Source organism: Apiospora kogelbergensis (assembly GCF_038363985.1).
Source record: "Apiospora kogelbergensis strain CBS 113332 chromosome Unknown utg000001l_segment0_segment0, whole genome shotgun sequence".
Lineage (NCBI taxonomy): Eukaryota > Fungi > Ascomycota > Sordariomycetes > Amphisphaeriales > Apiosporaceae > Apiospora > Apiospora kogelbergensis.
Window position 1 is genome coordinate 2,976,818 of NW_027117418.1, and position 22,602 is coordinate 2,999,419.

The following is a 22,602-nucleotide window of genomic DNA, read 5'->3' on the forward strand; positions in this document are numbered from 1 at the left end:
ACTAATACATTATTATACCTGGCCATACTAGACACGTCGGGTGGCTCTATGGCCACATTCCATCGAATATGAAGAGCCCGTCGTCCCAATACTTCTCATAACTACCGGTCAGCCAGCTGAGGCCGTCGCCCCGCCCGCCGACTCTCCAGGGCCGGGTGTGTACGTCGCCGGTCTGGAGGTGACGCTTCAGCGCCACGTTGATGCTGAAACTGCTCGGGCTGACGCCGACGAAGTAGTTGGCATTCAGGAGCACAATAAAGTCTACAAGCGCCTGCTGGGCCCAGCTTAGGCTGTGTAGCGTTTCGAGGTCTTTGCCCTGAAGCAGGGACTCCTTGGTCCGCACCGTTATCCCGAGCCGCGAGGCGGCCGTCTTAGCGAATTTGGAGGCCTCCGTCTGGTTTCCCGTGGAGAGATAGACGACGGTATCACGGTAGCCCAGCGATTCCGCCGCCGCCGAGTAGCCGTCGACCTGGAGATCGTACGAGGGCCATTCTTGGAGCGCGTCGCTCCCGGTGCGCAGGTGCACGCCGAGGAACCGCTTCCGGTTCTTCTTGCTCGCGGCCCCGTCCTTGACCTCGCGCCGCATCGCCTCGGCGGCCCGCTCGCCCAGCGCCAGGGCGTCCTCGCGCACCCGCAGCAGGCCGCCGAACGTCGCGACGAACTCGGGCCCGTCGGCGCGCGCGATCCAGTCCCACAGCACACCCCACGCCAGCCGCATCACGCGCGGGTTTCCGCGGCCTGGGGGCCGAGCCCGCGCTCGACCGCCGTCTCGTTGAGCCACTTGCGGAACTGCGGACCGAATCGGTGCGTGTGTCGGTTCTGGTCGCGCGGGTCGCACCCGCCGCGCGCGCCGAAGTCCTTGGGTCGGATCTCCTCGTACGGCTCCTTCTTCGACTTGGCGCTGGCGGCGTCGGCGCCGCTTGCAGCCGACAGAGCCGGAGTTGCCCCTGGATTCCGCTGCGCCAGACTAGCAACTGAACTAGTATCATTGTGGCCGCCATTGCCACTCTGAGCCGCTGTTGTTGGCCACCGCTGCCGCTGCCGAGGCACGTTTTCGAGGGTCTCGAAAAGCTCGATCTGCGGACAGGCGGCGCCGAAGGCCATGCGGAAGTGCGCCTCGTCGAACATGTAGCCGAGGGGCTGGGACGTGGCGATCCGCGGCATGACGAGGCCCGTCGCGCCGGACTCGACGGCGTAGCGGATGCAGGTCAGGATGTAGTTGCGGATGTTGGCCGGGCCGCCGCTGTTGTTGTCGCAGAGGAAGACGAGGCCCGGGACGAAGGCGCCGGCGGTCGCCTGCTCATTGCAGACGCGCTTGAGCGGCCAGGCGATGAAGCGGGCGCGCGGGGACGAGAGGTCGATGCCGCCGCCGGTCTGGTGGTGGCGGGGCGGGGGGCGGACATGGAGGCTCACGGGGCCGGGCGGCGGGCCGCTGGCGTCGATGTGGATTTCCGGCTGCTGCGTGGACGGCGAGGGCGACTGCCAGGGAGATCGGGGGCCGCCAGAGCAGCCAGAGAAAGGGGAGGAAGGCGAGGCAGATGGCGAGGAGCGCGGGACGACGGTGAAGCAGCGCCATTTTTCATTTCCAAGCTTCAAATCAAGTGGGTGGTGACTGGGCGGACTGGCTGGCTGGCTTCCAATCGCCAGAGATGATTCGCATTCTGAAAGAAAGCAAGGCCCAATCGAATGATGCGGCCGATTGATGAAGCCGCCTTCGTGTTCTTCGCATGATGCTGGCGCAAAGTGAACACATCGACCGTTCAGGGCAGGGCAGGGGTGCAGGCCGTCAGCCGTCAGCCGTCAGCCGCGAAATGCCATGGCTCAATTTCGTTGGCCGCGCCGCACGCGTAACGAGAGCGTGTGTATATATAAGAGAATGCTGTCGATGGCAGTGGCCCTTACTCGAGCAGCAACTAGTGTTGAAGCCCGACGGGATTGATAAGGAATTGGTGATGGCTACGATCGGCGGGGTTTTAGGCTAAAGACGTAGTGCGTACTAATAGTTGTACTTGCATGTATCGTGCCTCTGAACTTTATGTGTTAGCGAGCTGGTCGAGGACTCGTTAGCGCCCTGTCACTGCCAGTCAGTCATCTGTTCTAGAATGCCGAACAAGTCTTCTGCTGCTGCATGTAACAGGCCAGCAGGCCAGGGCAAGTAGCATCGGCGCCGCTTTGGCCTCCCACGAAGCCCACGAAGCCCACGAAGCCCAAGAAGCCCAAGAAGCCCAAGAAGCCCAAGAATGCCCGAGGCGCATTCGTCCGTTGCCTGTTGCGACGGTGGCAATGGATGACACGGTCCCGCCAAGTCGATAGCTTCGGCAGTAACAACATCCACTTGATGCTGCTGCAGAGAGCTCTCCTCCCAACAACCCCGCCTCTCCAGGTCGCGCGACCAACGTGCTAACAACCATGGTGCGTTGTCGCGCCCGTTTTGCGCCATAGGCCGCCCTGCGCGCCAGCCCGCCAGCGGTAGCGTCGCTCGCTTGAGGCTAGGGCGCCAGGGATGGGATGGCCGGTAGCAAGAGCAGCAGCAGCAGCAGCAGCGTCGTGACCAAGCTGTTGGAAAACGTGTCCGGGACGGGACCAACCAATCTATACTCACCGCTGGCTACGCATCTCGACGACGGGCAGCAGCCGACCAGCGGACGGGAGCCGAGGGAGGAGCATTCCAGGGGGGTTGATAAGTTTTTTTCCTCCCCCCTGTCTTTTCTCGAACCCTTACATATGTACTTTGCGAAGCACACTGACGACCCGAGCAGTGTTTCCGACCCGCCAACACCACTTTTGCGAATTGTTGGTTCTGGCGTATCGGAAAGCATCCATCCCAAGTCAACCCAGCAAGTCCAAGTGGGGGCTCCTCCTAGCTGAGCACGCTAGGTCCAGAAGCCTCTTCCTCTTCCCTTCTCGCCTGCCGGGCCCGTGGCCTGCAGCCTGGACCAAGACTCGAGACGCCGTCCGCCGTCCGACAGGCACGCCTCACTTCAGGTCGGACCGTGGGCACGTTTCTGCGCAGGTGGGTGTGTAGTGTATACAGTGGGCTGTCACGGCCGTCGGTGGGCTGCTAGCATGCTTCTTATACTACTATACGTGAGCACCCTATACTACTCGACTACTTCCCGGGCTACTGCAAACATATACCACCCAGCACTGCATTGCATTACTTACTAGCTGGTCAATAGAGTTCGACTAGCTTCCGCAAGTTCGGGAACCACCCACCACCCCCTCCCTTTTAATTTAGCACCACCTTGCACACCTTGCTGCTTGCTGCTTGCACCTCCCATCCCAGTCCCATTTTCTAGCAAACTAGCAGTAGTCGTCGTGGTGGAGAGCTCGTGGACTCATGGCCCTGGACGTGGGCTCGTGGTCGGGACGACGGACGGACTGACTACGCCTCCTCGTCCGCATCCTCCTCCTCCTCCTCCTCCTCCTCCTCCTCCTCCTCCTCCTCCTCTTCCCTCTGCTCTTTTTATACTTCGTCCAGCAACCTGCCAAAACTCCCATCCCCATCTTTCTCTCAAGTCTCCCTCGGGCAACACCAACAGCACAAACATCCACCCAATCTGCCCCACGAAACCTCACCCAGCCGCCTCTACTTCCACTCATCAACATGCCAGTCATTGAGGACGACTCGGTGCCCGTGGTGCTCATCACCCAGATGCCCTCCGACGCATGGGTCGAGGGGCTTGCCGTCCGCCCCAACGGCCGCATATTGCTGACTCGCTTGGACCAGCCCGAAGTCTACGACTTCCAGGCCGAGGACAAGGACGCCGCCCCCGAGCTGCTCTGCACCTTTCCCTCCTCCAACGGCATCATGAACATCTGCCCCCTAAAGGGCCGCCACGACGAGTATGCCGTCGTGTCCGCCAACATCAACATGGCCAAGTCCCAGTTCTCCGACTTCGTCATCTGGCGCATTGCTCTCACCCCCGGCTCCAAAGCCGCCCCGGAGCCCATCAGGATCGCCACCATCCCCGAGGCGGGCTGCATCCTCAGTCTCACGGCCGCCACAGAACGCATCTTGCTTTTGGCCGACTCGGCCAAGCACTGCATCTGGCAGCTGGACATCGAGACGGGCGAGAGCTCTGTTCTGATCTCGGACGACTCCATGAAAATCAAGTCGGCCGGCGACTTCTTTGGCCTGAACCGCATGCGTGTCGCCGGCGACTTCGTCGTCTTTACCAACACCAGCGCCGGCACGATATGCAAGGTGCCGGTAGGGCCCGACGCGGACCGGCTACGAACTCTAGGCCCCGTCGAGACCACCACCGACGACGTCGTCGACTGCGACGGTTGGGCCATGGCCGATGTCAACGGGGGCAATGGGTCCTTCTACCTCGCCAACTACATGGACGGCATCCTGTGGAAGTTGGTCGTCGACCCCGTCAGCGCCGAGTCGACCTCCTCTATTGTTATGACGGACCTGGTCTCGCCTACCGCCGTGGAGGTGATGCATGTGAACGGCCAGCCAAAGATCTTCGTGGTTTGCTGCGGCCAGATCGATGTCGGTTGGGTAAAGGACCGCGTCTCGTGGAGTGACATCAACGCTGCCGTCCAGGTGACGGTCACCACAACAGAAGAGGTGGTAGAGGCTGCCTAAGCTTGATAACACCCTCATTGTCGAGGAGTCCGAGGCGCCTGAGCCAGTATCCCTTGGATTCGGGCCTCGTCGGAACGCCGCCGTCGCACGCCAAGATTGAGGAAGGCAGGGCGGGCTGCGATGAGGGTTTGCACACGAGCAGAGCAAATCCAAGAGACAGCCCTGCATGGGAGCATTGGCATCCCGCCCCTCTGCCAGCGCCGCTTGCAGCTCATGCCTTCGTGCCTGAATAAAGCTGGGTTGGGATGAGCCATATATGCCGGGCCAAGCACGTGGTGCCGTGCTGAGAACGAGCGCAAAACAAGTGGCGTGGTTTCGACTGATAGGCAACTGTCACGGCGAAATGAAAGGGCGAGGACGTTGCCTGAGGGGTTTCATCACCGCTGGACACTGCCCGATCACATTCTTCTCCCGATTCTCGACCCGGCCGTCTGGCTACTGGGCTGGGCCTCCAGAGGCATGCCATGTCGCATACGAACAAGCGCAACGCCGCCGCCCTTTTCTTTTTACCAACTAAGACGAGAGTGTTTTCACGACAGCCAAACTCGGTGCCAAAGACGGCAATGCAGCCCGAGAACTGGTTGCTGTCTGTACTTGCACCGCCGGTTCTTGAGCGCAGGGAAGTTTTGGGGATTGGTTCTCAGTACGTTGTTAGCCTACGTACAATTGCAACGGTCGCGGGTACAGGCCTTGGCAAGGTCGGGTAAATGTGCCGATTGAGAATGACTTCGACACGTGCGGCTCATACTCAGGCTTTGCTTTTGCTGTAGGGTCCCATTAGACGGGAACTGGTGATTCTGCATCACCGTCGCATGGATCGGTTTCAGACCATTCATGTATCATGCTATACAGAGCAGATAGAATATTATGCATGCACTGACAGCTTTGCTATAAAGCACCCTTCTACTCCTCGATCCAGCGTCAGCACTGAAATTGCAACAATGTACTAGACTTCTACACTGCTGGGGTTCTTCAAGACAGCATCAATAGAATCCATTACCCCCCTCCACCCAAACTCCTCCAATCCAGTGTCCTCCGACCACGCCAAAAATGAAAAGTGCCATCCTCATGTTCGTAGTTTCGACTGCGTTATTCGTCACAGCTTTGCCTGTGCCGCCACCATCGTCGGAGCTCCATCTTCCAACCCACACTCCCACGAGCATTGCTTTCCAGGAGCAAAAGACGGCAGCGGGTGGCTAAGTCGCATTGATCTACTCCACCACATCCTTGCCCGTAGGCCACACATGTTAAGTCATGGCTAACGACATTCATCATCACCGTCTATTTTCTAACTTACCACACAGGAACTGCTTTGGCTTCAGTTGCTCTACGCATGCTGAAATGATGAGCACCGAAGATGTTAGTAGAGGACGTTCTGTCGAGCGCCATTTGAAATTGAAGGACTTCACAGAATGACGAGAGGTTCACTATGTGCATATAGCGGCGTGATGGCCGTTGTAGAAAAGCTCTGTACATGGAAATGGTTTGCAGCCGTATCTAATCCGGTTGACTTGTGCCAGCAGGACCTGCGAATTTGCATGAGCTCTGTCCCTTGGGCTGTTGTGAACGCGATCATAATCTTCACCTGGTTCTTATTCCATTGCATTCTCTCCCTCGACGACGCTCTCAGCGCCATCTTCATATGATGCTTGGCCATTCTGCGCAATACCTTCCATTCGTAACACGAACTCGCCTTGCAACTGGTTCAGATAGCTACCAAGGGCAGCATCATCCATGTCGGAACTTCTTAGCTGAACCAAACTTTCGAATAGGTTCAGGATGAGTTTGCGTCTCAAACCCAGCTGTCTTGACTGCGATGTTCGCTTCCTCTCTTCCACCTGTCTCACAAGGGTACTCGATACATCTTCTGCAATCTCGATGAACTGCTCAGGGAATCCGATCGTTTGGGCCAGGTTGATTCCATAATGCTCTTCTTGGGCTGGTCCAGAGTTGACTTTGTATAGCATTGTCATCTTGGGTGTTTCTTGCTCGTTGCTACGCGAAACCTCGGTTTCGAGATGTAGATTGAGCACGCCAGGGCGACTACCGAGGACCGCGGCTAGAGACGGTTAGAGTATGGCCATAAACTGGTCCCATATCTGTGGGCATACTCAGCTGTTCAAAGTGTGTCGCAAACCACACAAAGGCATCACTCTGAAGTAAGGCTTCTGATATCGCGATGGCGATTGCAAGGCCATCCCTCGTACTGGTCCCGCGTCCAAGCTCGTCGATAACAGCTAAGCTCTGCTTGTTGATATTCCTAAGTATGAAGGCCATTTCTCTCATTTCTATAGAGAAAGTTGACATGTTGGCTTCAATACTATCATCGGTAGACATTCTCACGAAGAGTTGATGGATGATTGGAAAGGATGCAAACTCGGCTGGGACAAAACAGCCGATTTGAGCCATGACTTGCAATAAAGCCACCATTCTGATATAAGTGCTTTTACCACTCATGTTACAACCTGTAACGATTTGAAACCGGTGTTGTTCGTTGGCAAAGACATCGTTTGGAGTAAATCCTTGCGGCATCAACTGTGTTTTGTCAGTCCCACGTGGAGTTGGACTTTGAACATCGTACTCACTTTTCGTATATTGGGTGCCTAGCTGCTTTGAGCGCCAATACGCTTCCGGTTTCTGGTCTGATATAATCCCTAACGGTAACCGACTGCCCGAAGCTAGATATCATGTCCAGGAGGGCGATGCTTTCACATACGCAAAATAGTTGGGGGATGTGTTCACGAATAGAGTCGAGAAGGCTGTGTATTACCCGATCGCTAAGCATGACCGCTTCGTTGTGGGAATCTGTGATACGAGTGTTAAGTTGGACAAGGGTCAGAGTTTGGCATTCGACGTAGCTCCCCTTTCGGACTCGGTTGATGAGGATGTCAGGCAATGCTTGACCTTCCAAATCGCACTCCCGCATTCTTAGCCAGTACTTCCGATCTTGATCGAACTTGATCTCCAGGGGGGATTCGAAACTCTCCTATATGCAGAATTAGCAGGGCGGGTCGCCGCAGAGGCATGATGCTTACTATTGATATCATCCACATGCTGGTGCACGTCATCCGTGCCTTCTTTATATGTTTGGCGGGCAACATCAAGCAATCCGTTCACGCCGGACTGGAGGACTATCAGCGAATGCCGAAAAGCAATATGAAGTATGCTCACTTTTACTGCATATGTTCTCTGATGCCACATGTCGATTGGGAGTTTCGTGAATGTCACATCCTCGTTGATGGTCTCTCTGATCAGCTCAATAACAGGTTGGGTGAGATTTGGCCGGCAATATGTTCGGATTTGACCGAGCAGTTCCGATTCGGCTTCGGCCAATGCTTCATGTAATGGTGATATAGTTAACACGAAGACCTTGATCATCAAGACGTGATTGATAGCCTGCTCCGAAGCATATATCGATGCCCCTTCAGGTACAATTACTAGCTTCCAGGGGTTAGTTTGCTGTATGCACACTCCCCTTGGCCATTCATTGGTCACCTTTGTCAAAAGCTTTTCAGCATCCGTAAACCCCTTCAGTGCTTCGTTTTGTTAGCATTGGCATAGACAATGGCATGACAAATTGCCGTACCTTTCCGTATCTCAAAAAACATGTCTTCCTTCACGGCCAATTCGTCCAGCGCATCATAGCGACGCGTCAGGGTTCTCACTTGTGTAGATGGCTGTAGAATGTTGCTTCGTAACATGCGGGAACCCATGGGCGTCAATGTTTCGTTCAGTATGCCGTAGAGACAGTCCTTTGACATTGCATTCTGTATATTCTGCATAAGCTCAAGAGATTGAATAGTAGAAATATCAATCATCATAGTATCCTCAGAAGGCTGGTATCTTAAGCGCAAGGAATGGGACATGATTGTCAAGTGGCACGCGAGCTTCATGTACTTGATCGCCTAGATCACAAGTCAGCATTGAATGTGTCTGCAAAGAGGGATTTTAGGAAATAATTACTGCTGAAAAAGAGCATGTGGCATAGTAATTGCCCTGGAGTGCGACTTTTATGGCGTCGAGATCTTCACGGAATGAGAGTGTATGGATAGACTCAAGACCCAACGTTTCGGACCAATACTTGCGGTCAAGGCCTTCTATAGCCGTCCCAGGAAGTCGTTCTTCGAGGATAGATAGTAAGTTGGATCTCGGGTTCGGTGGAAATGCAGTGTTCACCATCAGGATAACCGAAGGCCCGTATATCTCTATCTTATGGACCGTCTTGACGTAGAACTGGGAATCGCATATTTGACTGAGCACTGCTTCGTTTGTCGTGGCATTGATAAAGGCCAACCCGACCGATGGGGACACGCCGCGTGCTTCACTGATGGCACATATAACCTGATGGCCGTCAGAGCCCCATACTGATGAGGCTGCACGGGACCTTCGCCCAGATGCACTCGCATTGCGACGGTGGCCGGATTGATACGAAGAACTCGCCACAGACCGACTTCGAGTTCGCGACTGAGAGGTCGACTGGCTAGCAGGGGTCTGCCGTCCCGCCCAAAGTAAAGGGTACGGTGTCGACGTCGAAGTCCGAGTTGAGGAATTGGGCAAGCGCCGGTACCCAGCCACAGAGCCCTGTGGTGTCGCTGACGGCCACCTCGGTGGTGCTGGGGACGACATCATGAACGCATGGATTCGATGAGCTGGCGGAGAGACATGAGAAAGTTGACTGGGGCTAATATGAACACATGATATAATGTCGCGTGCCCCAGTCGAGAACAGATCAGTCGACAGGTTGGAATGGGCAGGTCACCAAGCAGTAAGTATCGAAGGGTCGAATTGGATGAGGCAGCGAGCACGTAGATCTCGAACGCTCCCCGATCAGATTTGTGCACCTGGGTGAGTGATGTCTGAGGCAGACCTACAGGTTAGGAGGCAGACATTATTCTACCCGACGCATCTGGAACGCACATCACAGATTGAGATCGGGCAGGAGCCATCATGTTTCCCTCTAACTCGTGCCTTCTCTTGCCCTACTTATGAATTATGAATTCTTATATGTATAGTAAGTACCTGGGCAGGTGGGAAGGACCCCGGAAAACCCCTGGGTCGGGTGTATGTACTCAAGGTACTGCTGACTGCTGGCTGGTCCTTCCTTCCCTGCATTTGAAGTGGGGGGTACGTGGGGGGTGGGGGATGTTGCCCAACGTCCCACTAAAAGCTGCTTTTATCGATAAAAGATTAGATCTGCTAAATGTTTAGTGTGGGGTACGGTTCTGAACTTTTTATTTCGAGGGTATTACCTTGGGTATAGAGTCCAGTAAAGTCAAGTGGTGAATTTTCGCCGGTGACACTTTGGCAAAACCTCTTTTTCTAAACCAGATCGCAAGCCTTATTGTCTTCGGGAAGCGCCTTGACACTTGCGCAAGACAGTCGCGTACGAATTCAACAATCGACCAGCCATGGCGACCATTGCCCCTCCCCGTCAAAGCGGCAGCGTCGCGAAGTTCTAGAGCGCTCGCAGGTGCAGGCCGACGTGACACCCGCCCCGATCGAAGCCGGCTCTTTCAAGGCTCGCTTCATTGATAGCGACTCAAACCAACTGGCCGAGGTCGTCGAAATTCCTCTGGCGGACGCGAGCGAGAAGAACGTCTCCTTGCTCCTAAACACCTTGCTTGGCCGGGACAAGGAGGAGTTTACTCCATACAAGTTTCGCATACATTTGCCCGGGTCCGATGTTATACTAGACAACTATCCTTCGCCGTCCGAATTTCTGGCTGTTTTGCGAAGCCACGGTGTTGCAAACCCATTCGAGACCACCCTGACTCTATCCGCCGAACCTCAGAGCGTTTTTCGTGTCCAGGCTGTAACTCGCCTATCCCACAAGATCTCAGGTCATGGCCAGCCGATTCTCGCTTGCCAATTCTCACCGAAAAATAGCAAATGGCTTGCCACTGGCTCGGGTGACTGCACAGCGCGCATATGGGACGCTGATACTGGCACTCCGAAGTGCACACTTACGGGGCATACAGGATGGGTTTTGGCAGTGTCGTGGAGCCCCTGCGGAACATGGTTAGCAACTGGTAGCTACGATAAGACTGTTCGGATATGGGATCCCGAGACTGGCAAGCCCATAGGAAAAGCTCTGACGGGACACTCTAAGTGGGTAACTGGCCTCGCTTGGGAGCCCTACCACATGTGGCAAGATGGGACACCGCGCCTGGCAAGTTCAAGTAAAGATGGCACTGTCCGGGTCTGGAATCCCATCGTTGGTCGTGCTGAGCATGTACTCTCCGGTCACAAGGGGAACGTCACGTGTGTTCGGTGGGGAGGCATTGGCTTAATCTACACTGCCAGTCAAGACAAGACCATAAAATGTTGGAATGCCGCTGATGGAACACTAGCGCATACTCTCAATGGCCATGCCCACTGGGTAAATCACCTGGCCACGTCAAGCGACTTTGTGTTAAGGACCTCATACCACGATCATACAAGGAATGTCCCCGAAACCGTAGAAGCCAAGAGAGCAAAGGCCAAAGAGCGGTTCGAAAAGGCCGCCATGCGTCAAGGTAAAGTCGTTGAGAGACTTGTTTCAGCAAGCGACGATTTTACGATGTACCTATGGGGTGACCCGAGCGAGAGTACAAAGCCTCTCCAAAGGATGGTTGGCCATCAGAAGCAGGTCAGTACACTGACCTTTTTGATACCGAACGTGGTCTAGAGTGCGGTTCTGCGACATGCAAGATTACTACCTGATAATGATAGCAACTAACCTCGGTGTTATAGATAAATCATTGCAGTTTCTCGCCGGACGGCAATCTAATTGCTAGCGCTAGCTTTGATAATCATGGTACGTTTCACCCGGCTGATCTTCCAGGGATACTTCAGTTTATGTATATTATACTAACTCAACTGTTCTTCTAGTCAAGATATGGAGTGCGAAGTAAGTTGATCTCGACGAATTATGGTTATAGTTCTTTCGGTATGCTAATGTGTACAAATCATAGGGACGGAAGATTCTTGAACAGCTTACGTGGTCATGTTGCTCCTGTTTACCAATGCGCCTTCTCGGCCGATTCGAGGCTGCTGGTTTCTTGTTCGAAGGATACCACGCTGAAAGGTAGGCCCAGCTTGACCGTCTATAAGTGATATCGACTGACAGCGTGCATAGTGTGGAACATGCAAACATTCAAGCTGGCCGTGGACCTCCCAGGCCACGAGGACGAAGTATGGGCCGTGGTACGTATTTCTCAATTCCCTCCCCATCTAGTAGTACCCATGGTTGTCATCTACGAGGCTGCTGTGAGATTCATCAAAATTTTGAGCTGTTCTAACACCGGCTTCTGTAGGATTGGAGCCCTACCGATTCGCGAGTAGGTAGCGGCGGCAAGGATAAAGCAGTGCGTCTATGGTGTCGATAGTTCGCAATTGTATCAGAGTAGCAGTAAGGCAGAAAGGTGTACCTACCTGATCAAATGAGATATCTGAGCAGCAGAGACGGTTCAGTTCTGAATGATTTAAAGTTCCTGGCATATCATGGCCAGTGAAAGTTATTGATGCTTTGTTCAACTCAGGAGATGCGCAAGCCATTGCTTCTGTATACCAGTAACGCTCGTATAAGCGAACCGATGACACCAACAGAGATCGATTTCGCTTTCAGAATCCAAGCTCGACAGTCTAGCTGTTTGCGGGGCCGGCGCGACTGGATTGCCATGAAATGATTAGGTTCTACACTTGCAAATCTGCATTCTCCCATTCACAAAGATTGCTGGCTTGTCGTACACAGTGGACATAGTATACACCTAGCTTCCCCAGGAAGTTTGTTATCAAAGGGGGCATTTCTGGCGAATGTGGTCAAAGTCAACTTGTGTCTTGCATCAACACATTCACTCACGGTCCCTTAACGTTAGAACAGAACGACACCGCTACACCACCCGAATACTACAGGGCTAAAAGCGTTTCACTCCTCAATCAATATTATTGCCAAGGAGAATGGGCTATCGCTTGCTTCTGTTTCCCTGTCATTGAACTTACCAGCTCTCCGAATGTCTCTTCCTGTTTTACTTACCCTTGCGCCCCCCTCCTCATGGCGCAATATGTTCGAGAGTCATGCTGGCTGGTCTTATTGTTTCCATCAGGATGTGCTTGAGCTGTCCATGAATTCCGGAGATACCGCTGGTGACCGTTGAGCCAAGAGGAGGAAGGTTGGGGTTTCTGGGGGCCCTGTTCCGGCGGAGTCGAAGAAGGCACATTGGAGAATGTACGAAAAAGTACCAGATTTAGATCCTGCTGTTCTTGGATATTACAATTCCTCGCGTTGGGTATACAATTTCATTGGATAAGAAGTCACCAGCAAACTCCCGCTAATCTATCAGAAGCCAACTAATGTAAAACGTGTGATATCTTGGCACAGCTAGCAAGCATAGAGTAGCATCCTCTCCTTGAGCGGTTGATGTTACAGCACGTGGACTGAATGTTTTGGCAGATACGTTATCTCTGGGGAGCGCATATTGCTGCCGGCTCGCTCAGGTTCACGGAGAAGCATGAGCCGTTCTGGATGTTTCCAGACGTGGGGAATCTCGCACATCATCAGTAGTCTGGGGAAATATTCTACACTTGGTTATGTACAAACCACACACAAGTTATGGAGCCAACTCATCAGGTTAACACCCTCAGGAGAGACCATCTCCCGCCGACATGCGCAAGTGAATGCAAATCATTCCGTGCTTATCTCAGTGCCGCGCTTTACGCCATTGGCCCTTATGGGAAAAAGAAGACCAAACCCCCTTCGGCCGAGAGGCCAGCTTGCATGTGTCGAGAGGCAGATAGAAGTAACGACCGAGTCTCGTTACCTTTGCCGATAAGTCGTACGATACCCCAACCGGGAAGAGGAGCTGACAGTCGGGTCCCCGGCCATGAAGTGAGGTTGGAACGATAATCTGTCGAGTGCTACCCCGGGCCAAGGCATTGCCGCCGATCATTTTATTGCCACTATCCTCCGTGAAGACCGGCACTGAGACCTGATGCATTTCCCAACATGTATTAGTAGTCCTCCAACCGTGTTCGGCGATGCGACATCAAAATTTCAACTTATTGGGCCAGCTCAGACAGCCTCGATCGAAAGGGATCATCCCCACACCCCATTAAGATAGATGCACCTCTAACATATAGCCATCGAAAGGTGTGACCATCCTGTTGGTGTTTTCCTGAAGGGACGTGGTCCGGATGTTGCATCCATGCTTCGAGGTGCAGGCTCCCTGCAAATCAATCAGCTGGGGTTGATGGGCGATCTCGGCGCTTGAGCATCGAATAGATGGCAGGCTGCCATGTTGGAGGCGGAGGGGGAAACATAACGATAACCCCATCTCACATGTTATTTGTAACAATTTGACCATTTCAGCGCTTTCCTGAAATCCCGCAGATGCCGCGCGTTGGATGCGATGCCGAGGACATGCGAATACCACACACACGCGCACGAATACATATACGACCGACGACATCTATCACGTAAGACAACTTTCAGCCCGGAGGCTCTGTAAGACGATATGGATTACTTGGCCAGTTGGTTCCTGTGTGACCCTCCTCATCCTGCCTTGACGTCAATGAATCTTAAATCAGGGACTCTTGAAATGGGCTATCCAATATCGGAACAAGTTGTCTTGGAGACATTGCCTTGTTATATGACATAGCCCACAGACTCCTGCAAGAAGGGCGCAGGAATGTGAATGGGAACGGGTGCATTATGTTGTCCCAGGCCATGCAGTAAGCTATGGTAGCATTCGTGTCACGCCCAGGCTGACCCATCATGCACGCCGTCCACTGCCAGGCGAACCTCCCGCGGGCGCTGTGTGGCGTTTATTGGGGTCAATCTAGATGCGTATGCACCTTGCCATATATGCAAGGTCCGAATACCGACGAACCGTTCCATTGGAGCGAGTCTACGTTGTATCTGGTCGGTTTCTAATCTAAAGAGGCAAGTACACCCGTGTGTGATTGGAATGATTTACCATGACCACATCGTGTACACATACTTGGAACGATGGCCGATTTGCGTTGGGAATGCCCTCTTGTCGCAAACCCAGCCTTCAGTTGATCTGAAGGGTCGCGGTTGAGGAACTGAGGGAGGGGGGGGGGATGAGTCTTTGCACCAATGGTCTCGGCCCGTCCCAGTAGATCCAGCATTGTACATTGTACATTGATATCAACTTGGGGGGCCAAATACAATCGATGTGAGCAATAAGGGTTGGGGTACTGCCCAAACAATGCTACCAAGGTCTTGTAAATTGGGCCGAGCCGGGGGAGAAAAAAGAAAGAGGCTGGAAAGGAGGGAGAGCAGAGTCGACCTTGAATGCACCCCCCAAAAAGGAACACGAAAGAGAATGGATGTGACTTGGAGGGGCTTAGGGGAAAGCAGAAGTTCCTTGCAAAACGCATCAACGGGTGTCCTATCACAGCATTCTGACATGTCACCAGAGAAAAACTAGGGCAAAAACTAAAAACTAGAAAACCAAGGGATGATTCGCGTATGCAACCAGGAGTGGATGCCACGATGGACAAGTCATTGATGTCTGGGGAAATGTCCGGGATTATTGGAGCATGCCATTTGCTCGCAAGGAGCGCCGGGCAGGCCGGATTGGGAGGGTTGCAAGGCCGTGGTCGAATTGAGACCGGAGACCCATAACTTGCAACACCATTTCGGGAGTTCTCGGGCAGCTCGGCTTCAGAGCGTGTTAACGTCGTCCATCGGATTATATGCCTCATGTCTCATCATGGCCGGTATACAGTTATGTAGGTACATCCGAGTATCTGATGCTATTTTGATATTAGCCCGAATGCAACTCACAGAACGACACCCTTCTCTCGAAATGACCCCGAGTACACGTGCATAGAAAGAGAGAGAGAGAGAGAGGCCGGCAGCCGGGGGTTGTTGATACAGTCATGCTGCTCCTAGTGCGTATGCATGTGTCCCTATCGTTGCCAGGATCGAGCACGAGTGGCCATTTCGATGATGACTGGTCGGTTGGTTTGAGACGAGCGTCGTTGGGCGCTTGAACCCTCTCTGCCCGACCACATTGCAAGTGTATTTTTACTCATCCAAAACGTGGGGTCTGGACGGTTCTGCTTGCGTCAACTGCACGTCGGATTGGCAATGGGTGTGCTAGGCATTACATATTATTTATTGCAATGCACTGCAGGTGGGTCTCGACTGTATCTGCATGTAAGTAAGTGTGTGCATGTGTGCGTAGTATCATCAAATGGTTGTCGTTGAAGATGGCGAGAGGTTAGACCTGGAAGGTAGCATCTCTTGTTCCAGAGAGACAAGTAGTTGCGTTAGACTTCCCGTGCGTGCGTGAGCTGGCCAAGACAAGACCAACAGCTGGATCCCTCCCCTCCCTAACCTAGTTATTGGCTACATGCACTCAGAAAGAAAGAAAGAAAAACCATGCCACCTTACGGCGTGTAGACGTAAAAACCACATGCTACTGAAGCTCTCAGACTAGACTTGGAAGAGAGGGAAGTTTCGAAGAGCTTCCCCTCCTGCCTCCCCCCGCACACGTCGACGACTTGGTTTGATGTATCTCCACTGTCACCGCCAAGACGCAACCTCTGCCAAATCAAACGCCGTGCTACATTCTAGACCACCCGACCGTGCTGGCGGGCGAGAAGCCATTCACAGGTCAACCGGATTCCCATCTTGGGCAAGTCTTTGCACAGACGCTTGCCTTGGTGTCAACATGTCGTAAGGCGGGTGTCAAAAACACCACAATAAAGCAGACGGCAGAAACAGGGCCTGTCGGTTGTGCTAGGTTATGCGCACCATTGAGTTTGGCATACTTGCTTCCTAGGTAGAGTTATTTGATATGTTCGGGTAAACGAAGTTCATGGCTTGACCTAAGGTTGAGAGTTCATTGCGAACGGCTAATTCCATATTGCGCCTTGGCAAACCTCGATGCGGCTTCAGATACACGTTGGAAGAAGCAAGGGCAGCCGGGTGCTGTGGCCACCGGACCCTAACATTACACGATATACCTCTTATGCGGTTGAGTCACGCCTTGTAAGCAAGACGTCGCTGCCTCCGGTTTCAGATGCTTGGGGGATCTGCACCGCATCGCGTCTTATGCCAGTAGTTATAAGGATAGGTCCGAGAGGCCAAGATCCACGGGTGCGATGAAGCACCCTGCCCCAAACTCCTGCCGGTCCGGCCAAGCTGGGAATAGACTTTAGCTAGACGGGGATATGCATGTGCTATCTAGCCAGCGTGCGCAAATCGCAGTTGTCGCAGCTGTCGTTGTCGTTGTCGCGACCATATCTCGCGATAGATGGGTGGAGATGCTTCGAAAGGCCAGGCCCAGGCCACCACGAGACAACTACTGGTGATGGTGAGGGTGGCTGCACTTGCAGCACGATGAGCAGTTCGTCAGGCCGGCTCCTCCATTGCCTGATATTGGTTAGCAGTATCATTGGCAATGCAAACCCGACCTTCAAGGCCGATATTCGTCTGCTTGTAACGTTCAAACCGACGGCATGCTGGCTGCGATTCCGTAAGATCCCTGCTAGCCATGCCTTTGCTGGAGCCCGTGGGTGCGCAACCCCTGTCCATCTTGCCATCCTCTCTCTCCCTTGGCTGGAGGATCTTGAGCCGAAGCTAGCGCAGAGATTTTGCTCGAGGATTCCCGAGGATTCGCATACTTAAGGTAGGTATTGGTAGGACCCATCCGTACTAAGCGCACTTGCTATTAGTTTGTGTTGTACAAATGACGAAGTTGGTCGAAGCTCCCATCATCCCGAGTCTCGACTGCCTGTCAACCCTCACACGAGTTACCTATTTGCCGAAGAAGAGTGTCAATTGATGATACCTGACGGCCCAATTACTTGATTTCCCCTATCTATCGAGACCTGTGTCTCTGGCCTGCTCAAAGTACCCTACTTTCCCGAAATTGTGTTGCATATACTGCGAGTGTATATACATAGTGCATAGGTCGCTGGCCATCGGCACCGTACGGGCTTTCGTTGTGCGTCCGGACTAAAACCTCCTGCGCTGATCGACAAAATCACTGGAGCTGAGGCCCTTGAGGCGAAGCTTGGCTTCCCGGTATTTTGTGACTCGTTCAGCAAACCCCGATCGTACGTCAAAGACTTGATTGCCGTCGATTTGTCGAACCCAGAACCGTGAGTCCCTCCTTGGTTTTCTTGCATTCGCACGTCGGAGCTTTCTCCGCAAAAAGAGGGCGTGGGCGTGTATAGAGATTGTATACGGAGTACAGCGCAGCGCAACGCAACGCAACGCAACGCAACACAACACGACATGAGTATTAATTAGATCATGGCATATTTCTAACGAGGCTCCAAAGTCAAAAAGCCTAAAAACCGCATCTACGACTACCTCGTCTCCAAGCTCGCAGTCCTTGCCCTTCTTGCTGGACCTTACGAGATCTAAGTTTCAAGTCAGCACATAAACTCAATAGCGTCACAGCCGGGCACTATTCTCGACCCATCCATATCCATCTACCCATCCGTCTACACGCTCAGCGTTGCAGACGAGCTGTTGTTGGGTGACAAGAAATCCGCCGGATGACGTTTCAGCTGCCAGCCCTGATGCGAACGGGACAAGCGAAATAATCAAAAAAGACAGCAGCTACATAGCTGGCCCATGTTGTGCTTGTGGCTTTCGAATCTGATCCTGTTACATTAGCGCCGAGAGGGAGACCAAAAAAAACAACAAAAAAACCGCAGAACGAATCTCTCCAGCCATTCCTCAACAGGTACGAGGTACGTACAATTAGCCTAGGGGTTTCTAAAGTTGTTTCCCGTCGGACCAGGCCCCCCTGTTGGGCTGGCGCTTGCGTCCAATTGGTACCAAGCCTCCCCTCTGCCCCTCTGCCCCTCGAGCCCAAGCAAACCAACAAATCCATGCTCCCTTCCCAAGCTCAGCCCTCTCTCCAGCGTGTGCAAAGTCGCACTACCTCGACCAGTGGTGTCGCGGTGCCTGCAGTTGATGTGGGTGGGCAGATGTACTGCAATCCCGAGCAAATCAGGTTACGTCACGGGCGTCTTCTTCTTCTTCTTCCTCCTCTTCTTCTTCTCCCTTCGCCAATCGCCAGCCGCGCCGTATAGCCGTGCAGAGCAGTCGGTGGTGCGCGTAAGTACATGCAGGGCTGGTGTCTATTATCTCTGATCTTTAATTTTGGATTTTCTTCTGGACCCTGGCCCTGGTCGATTCCGGCTCCAAGTCACTGTTGCGATGAACAACGTTGGTGGAGCTTTTCTTGCATGTCAGTCTCGCGCAACATGAAAGTCTAAGTAAGCTCCAACGTCGGGCCCAGTTTCTTTTACGCCCACTGACATCAACCTGATCTTTGAAACTGGGACCACGGCTGCTGAGTTCAGGTTCATTTATGTAATGACAGTTTCCGTCACTTTCAAACCCAAAGAGTCTCCATCCCAACCTACTTCCATTGCACTGCGCCGCCTGCACTCTGCACTATTTACTACTTCTGCAACAACAACAACAACAACAACAACAGCAACAACTTCTTGCTTCTCTTCCCGTGTCAGACTGCGGCATACCGACTGACCAAGCATAAGCCACAGCCTCCCTACCCTCGTCACTCGCCCTAAGCAGCTGGAGCTGTTACCTGCTTATTGTGGTTCACCTTACACGGACTGGCCGTCTATTCTGTTCCTATAAGCCACTGTTTTTCAAGGGAAGCTTGACGCATCCGCTTTTCCCAAACGTAAATACCTACTTGCGTATCTCACAACATACCAACACACAAAGACTGGAAACTCGAGCACGACTCTGAGATCCGATCTCAGACCTCTTGCCCACCATGACGGTGTTTTTAGCTTCTCTGTAAGTCATCCTCCAGTTGATATGGGCTCGTTTCCCTCTGTGCCAGACAGTGGCCCATGTCGTCGCAGGAGGAATAGCCACTTACTGAACAATTCCTCAGCAATCTTCCCAAAACTGTGCACTTCAAGCTGCCAGATGCTCCCAAGAAGAAGGATCGTCTTCCAAAGACGGCGCCAATCGCCAAGGCTCCCCAAAACAACCTCAAAACGGTTCGCCCTCCTCTAGATACCCGACCTAGTTTATTCGCGCCAAACCCCACCGTGACCCCTCCAGAGACCCCCACCGAGGATGAGCATGCCGTTCTGGACGACGGCCTCTTCACAAATGAAGATGGCGTACGGCTGCACGTCTCGCATCCCTCCGATGACGAGAGCAGTGTAGACCTTGGCCCGACGGACCGGGACTCTCCCAAATGGGGCGCCAGGATGGACCAGCCCATGTCCAGGGCCAACTCGCCACCCCCTCCTCTATACTCGACCATTCGCGGATTCTCCAGAAGGCCAAAGAACTGGGCCGCCAAGGTGTCACGCAACCTCGCCAGCATCGCAGTGACAGCCACGACAGGGTGTTCGCCAACGCCAACTGGCGCATTGTCCATTCGGACCAGGGCAATGGTGGTTTGCGCAATGCTGCTGAAGCTGCATTGCGCGATGGCTATGAGGGCGAATACACTTGGGTTGGCACCTTGGGAATGCCTACCGACGCTCTCGAGGGAACACAGCAGCGAGATGACATTCACGATCGCCTTCTGACCGAGTACAACATGCTAACCGTTTTCTGTTCCGACAAGGACTTTGACGGCCATTACTCGCACTTCTGCAAGCAAATTCTGTGGCCCGTCTTCCACTATCAGATTCCTGATAACCCAAAGAGCAAGGCTTACGAGGATCATTCGTGGAAGTTCTACGTCAACGTCAATCAAAACTTCGCGGATAAGATCGTCAAGAACTGGAAGCGTGGAGACACCATTTGGGTACATGATTATCACTTGCTCTTGGTTCCAGCTATGGTCCGACAGAAGATTCCAGATGCCAAGATTGGCCTTTTCTTGCATGTCCCATTCCCTTCATCGGAAGTCTTCCGTTGCTTAGCGGTGAGAAAGGAGCTTTTGGAGGGCATGCTGGGGGCGAACTTGATCGGCTTTCAAATTCCCGAATACACTCGCCATTTCCTGCAGACTTGCAGCAGAATCCTGAACGTCGAGGCCACGGCCGAAGGTATTCATCTGGAAGACCGGTTCGTGAACGTTGTGGCCCAGGCTATTGGTATAGACCCGGTCAGCCTCAACCAACATCGCCAAGACGAGGACGTACAGAAATGGATCAGCATCATGAAAGACCGCTACAAAGACAAGAAAATTGTTGTCGCTCGCGACAAGTTGGACCATGTTCGAGGTGTGCGCGAGAAGCTTCTTTCCTACGAGTTGTTCCTGAACAAGAACCCTCAGTGGCGTGACAAGATTGTCCTTATTCAAGTTGCATTGTCTGGGGGCGAGAACAGTGACCTCGATGCCGCTGTTTCGGACATTGTCACGCGCGTGAACTCATCTTGGGCAAACCTCGCATACCAGCCCCTGGTATATCTCAAGCAGGATATCCCATACTCACAATATCTGGCTCTATTGACCATCGCTGATGCCTTGATGATCACCAGTCAGCGTGAGGGGATGAATTTGACCTCTCACGAATTTTTGGCTTGCCAGGATGGTCACTGCGACGAGAAGAAACATGGCTCTCTGATTCTTTCCGAGTTCACGGGTACCTCATCTCTCTTCGGTGGCAACGAACTCTCGGTCAACCCCTGGAGCTACCGCCAATGCTCAGATGCCATTGGTAAAGCCGTGGAGATGTCGGACGAGGAGAAGGCGACCCGCTGGACGAAGCTCTACGAGACCATTAAGAACCACACTGGTGGCCAGTGGTTCACAAAATACCTGCAGACCTTGGATGACGCCTTTGAGGAACAACATCGCCACAGCCAGACTTCAATCCCCCGCCTTAACCTACAGAAGCTTAGCCTGAGATACTCCCAGTCCCAGCGCCGTGTGTTCTTCCTCGATCTGGAGGGCACCCTTATTCCGAATAATCCTATGAACTCCACAGTGCCTATGAATGCTCAGGTATGTCCCGGTATCCCTCGTACCATAAGACACTCAATTAACTAGCTCCCAGCGTACTCTCTCCGTCCTGAACGATCTCGTAGAAGATAGCCGCAATACCGTCTACGTCATGTCGGGCCGCAGGCCTGATGAGTTGGATCGACTCTTCCGCTTGGTCCCTAACTTAGGCTTGATCGCAGAGAATGGTTCCTTCATCAAGTTCACTGGCAACAGCACTTGGACCGAGATTGCCGATCGTTCCAGTGTTGCAGCCTGGAAGGAGTCAGTCCGCTCCACCTTGCAATACTATATCGAGCGCACACCTGGTGTCAAGGTTGAAGACCGACGCTGCTCGCTCATATTCGACTATAAGGAGGCCGATGACTTCTCCATTGCTGAGCGCCAAGCAAGCGACTGGACAGGTCACATCAACGAGTCCTGCGAGGGACAGCATGTACACGCCACCCAACTGGATAGCTGTGTGGTTGTGGAATCCACCAACTACACTAAGCAAACTGCCGCCGAGCGGATCTACAACGACCTGAAAAACAACGCGCCCTACGCTGATAAGGCTAGCCCCGTCGACTTTGTCATGGTTGTCGGCGACGGCCGCGAAGACGAGAAGGTTTTCAAATGGGCCAACTGTATAGGCAAGACTGATATCAAGGACGTATACACCGTGAGCCTTGGAAACCGCAACACAGAAGCCACCAGCACGTTAACGCAAGGTGTCACGGGCGTTCTCGTAACGCTGCAGAAACTTGCGAACCAATCCTGAGAACGGATGGCTTTCCTACATTCTATCCTCTACTATGGAGTCGCCTCAGCTCCCCGGGGATCCAATCTTCTCTTCTCTTTCTGTTTTCCTGACTATCGTTTGTTTTCTTGTATGTCATGACCATTGGAGCACGGAGTGTGGCGTTGGAGCTTGAGGGAGTCGTGTGTGCATTCTTTAACCTGGCTGGACAATGGAATGATCGGGGCACGATGTGGGTAAACACGACACCAGCGATGGAATACTCTGGACCGAGTTGGCATAGAGGCAGGCAATAGAATAGATAGCTATTTATTACTACAAGCATGGATACGAGCTGGCGATCGGACCCA

At 53.2% G+C, this 22,602-nt stretch overlaps 5 protein-coding genes across 5 annotated transcripts; 3 read left to right on the forward strand and 2 right to left on the reverse strand.

Annotated features, from left to right (window-relative positions):
* Positions 1 to 46: 46 nt before the first annotated feature.
* On the reverse strand, positions 47 to 1,576 carry PG998_000930 (uncharacterized protein; the record flags this gene model as incomplete). The annotated part of the gene is made up of 3 exons (XM_066867748.1): positions 47 to 738; positions 798 to 1,458; positions 1,481 to 1,576. The coding sequence occupies 3 exons, from the start codon at positions 1,574 to 1,576 to the stop codon at positions 47 to 49; spliced, it is 1,449 nt and encodes a 482-aa protein (XP_066736163.1).
* Positions 1,577 to 3,607: 2,031 nt separating this feature from the next.
* Positions 3,608 to 4,597, forward strand: PG998_000931 (uncharacterized protein; the record flags this gene model as incomplete). Its single annotated transcript, XM_066867749.1, has 1 exon — positions 3,608 to 4,597. One exon carries the CDS (start codon positions 3,608 to 3,610, stop codon positions 4,595 to 4,597), a length of 990 nt encoding a protein of 329 aa, XP_066736164.1.
* A 1,592-nt stretch (positions 4,598 to 6,189) lies between these two features.
* Positions 6,190 to 9,223, reverse strand: PG998_000932 (DNA mismatch repair protein Msh4; the record flags this gene model as incomplete). The annotated part of the gene is made up of 6 exons (XM_066867750.1): positions 6,190 to 6,656; positions 6,709 to 7,132; positions 7,314 to 7,583; positions 7,769 to 8,034; positions 8,184 to 8,502; positions 8,561 to 9,223. 6 exons carry the CDS (start codon positions 9,221 to 9,223, stop codon positions 6,190 to 6,192), a joined length of 2,409 nt encoding a protein of 802 aa, XP_066736165.1.
* A 703-nt stretch (positions 9,224 to 9,926) lies between these two features.
* On the forward strand, positions 9,927 to 11,964 carry PG998_000933 (uncharacterized protein; the record flags this gene model as incomplete). The annotated part of the gene is made up of 6 exons (XM_066867751.1): positions 9,927 to 11,225; positions 11,330 to 11,393; positions 11,468 to 11,486; positions 11,551 to 11,663; positions 11,715 to 11,845; positions 11,893 to 11,964. Coding segments are annotated over 6 exons (1,698 nt in total), but the record flags the coding sequence as incomplete, so codon positions are not given.
* A 7,410-nt stretch (positions 11,965 to 19,374) lies between these two features.
* Positions 19,375 to 22,273, forward strand: PG998_000934 (glycosyltransferase family 20; the record flags this gene model as incomplete). The annotated part of the gene is made up of 4 exons (XM_066867752.1): positions 19,375 to 19,397; positions 19,498 to 19,774; positions 19,843 to 21,516; positions 21,569 to 22,273. 4 exons carry the CDS (start codon positions 19,375 to 19,377, stop codon positions 22,271 to 22,273), a joined length of 2,679 nt encoding a protein of 892 aa, XP_066736167.1.
* Positions 22,274 to 22,602: the final 329 nt, after the last annotated feature.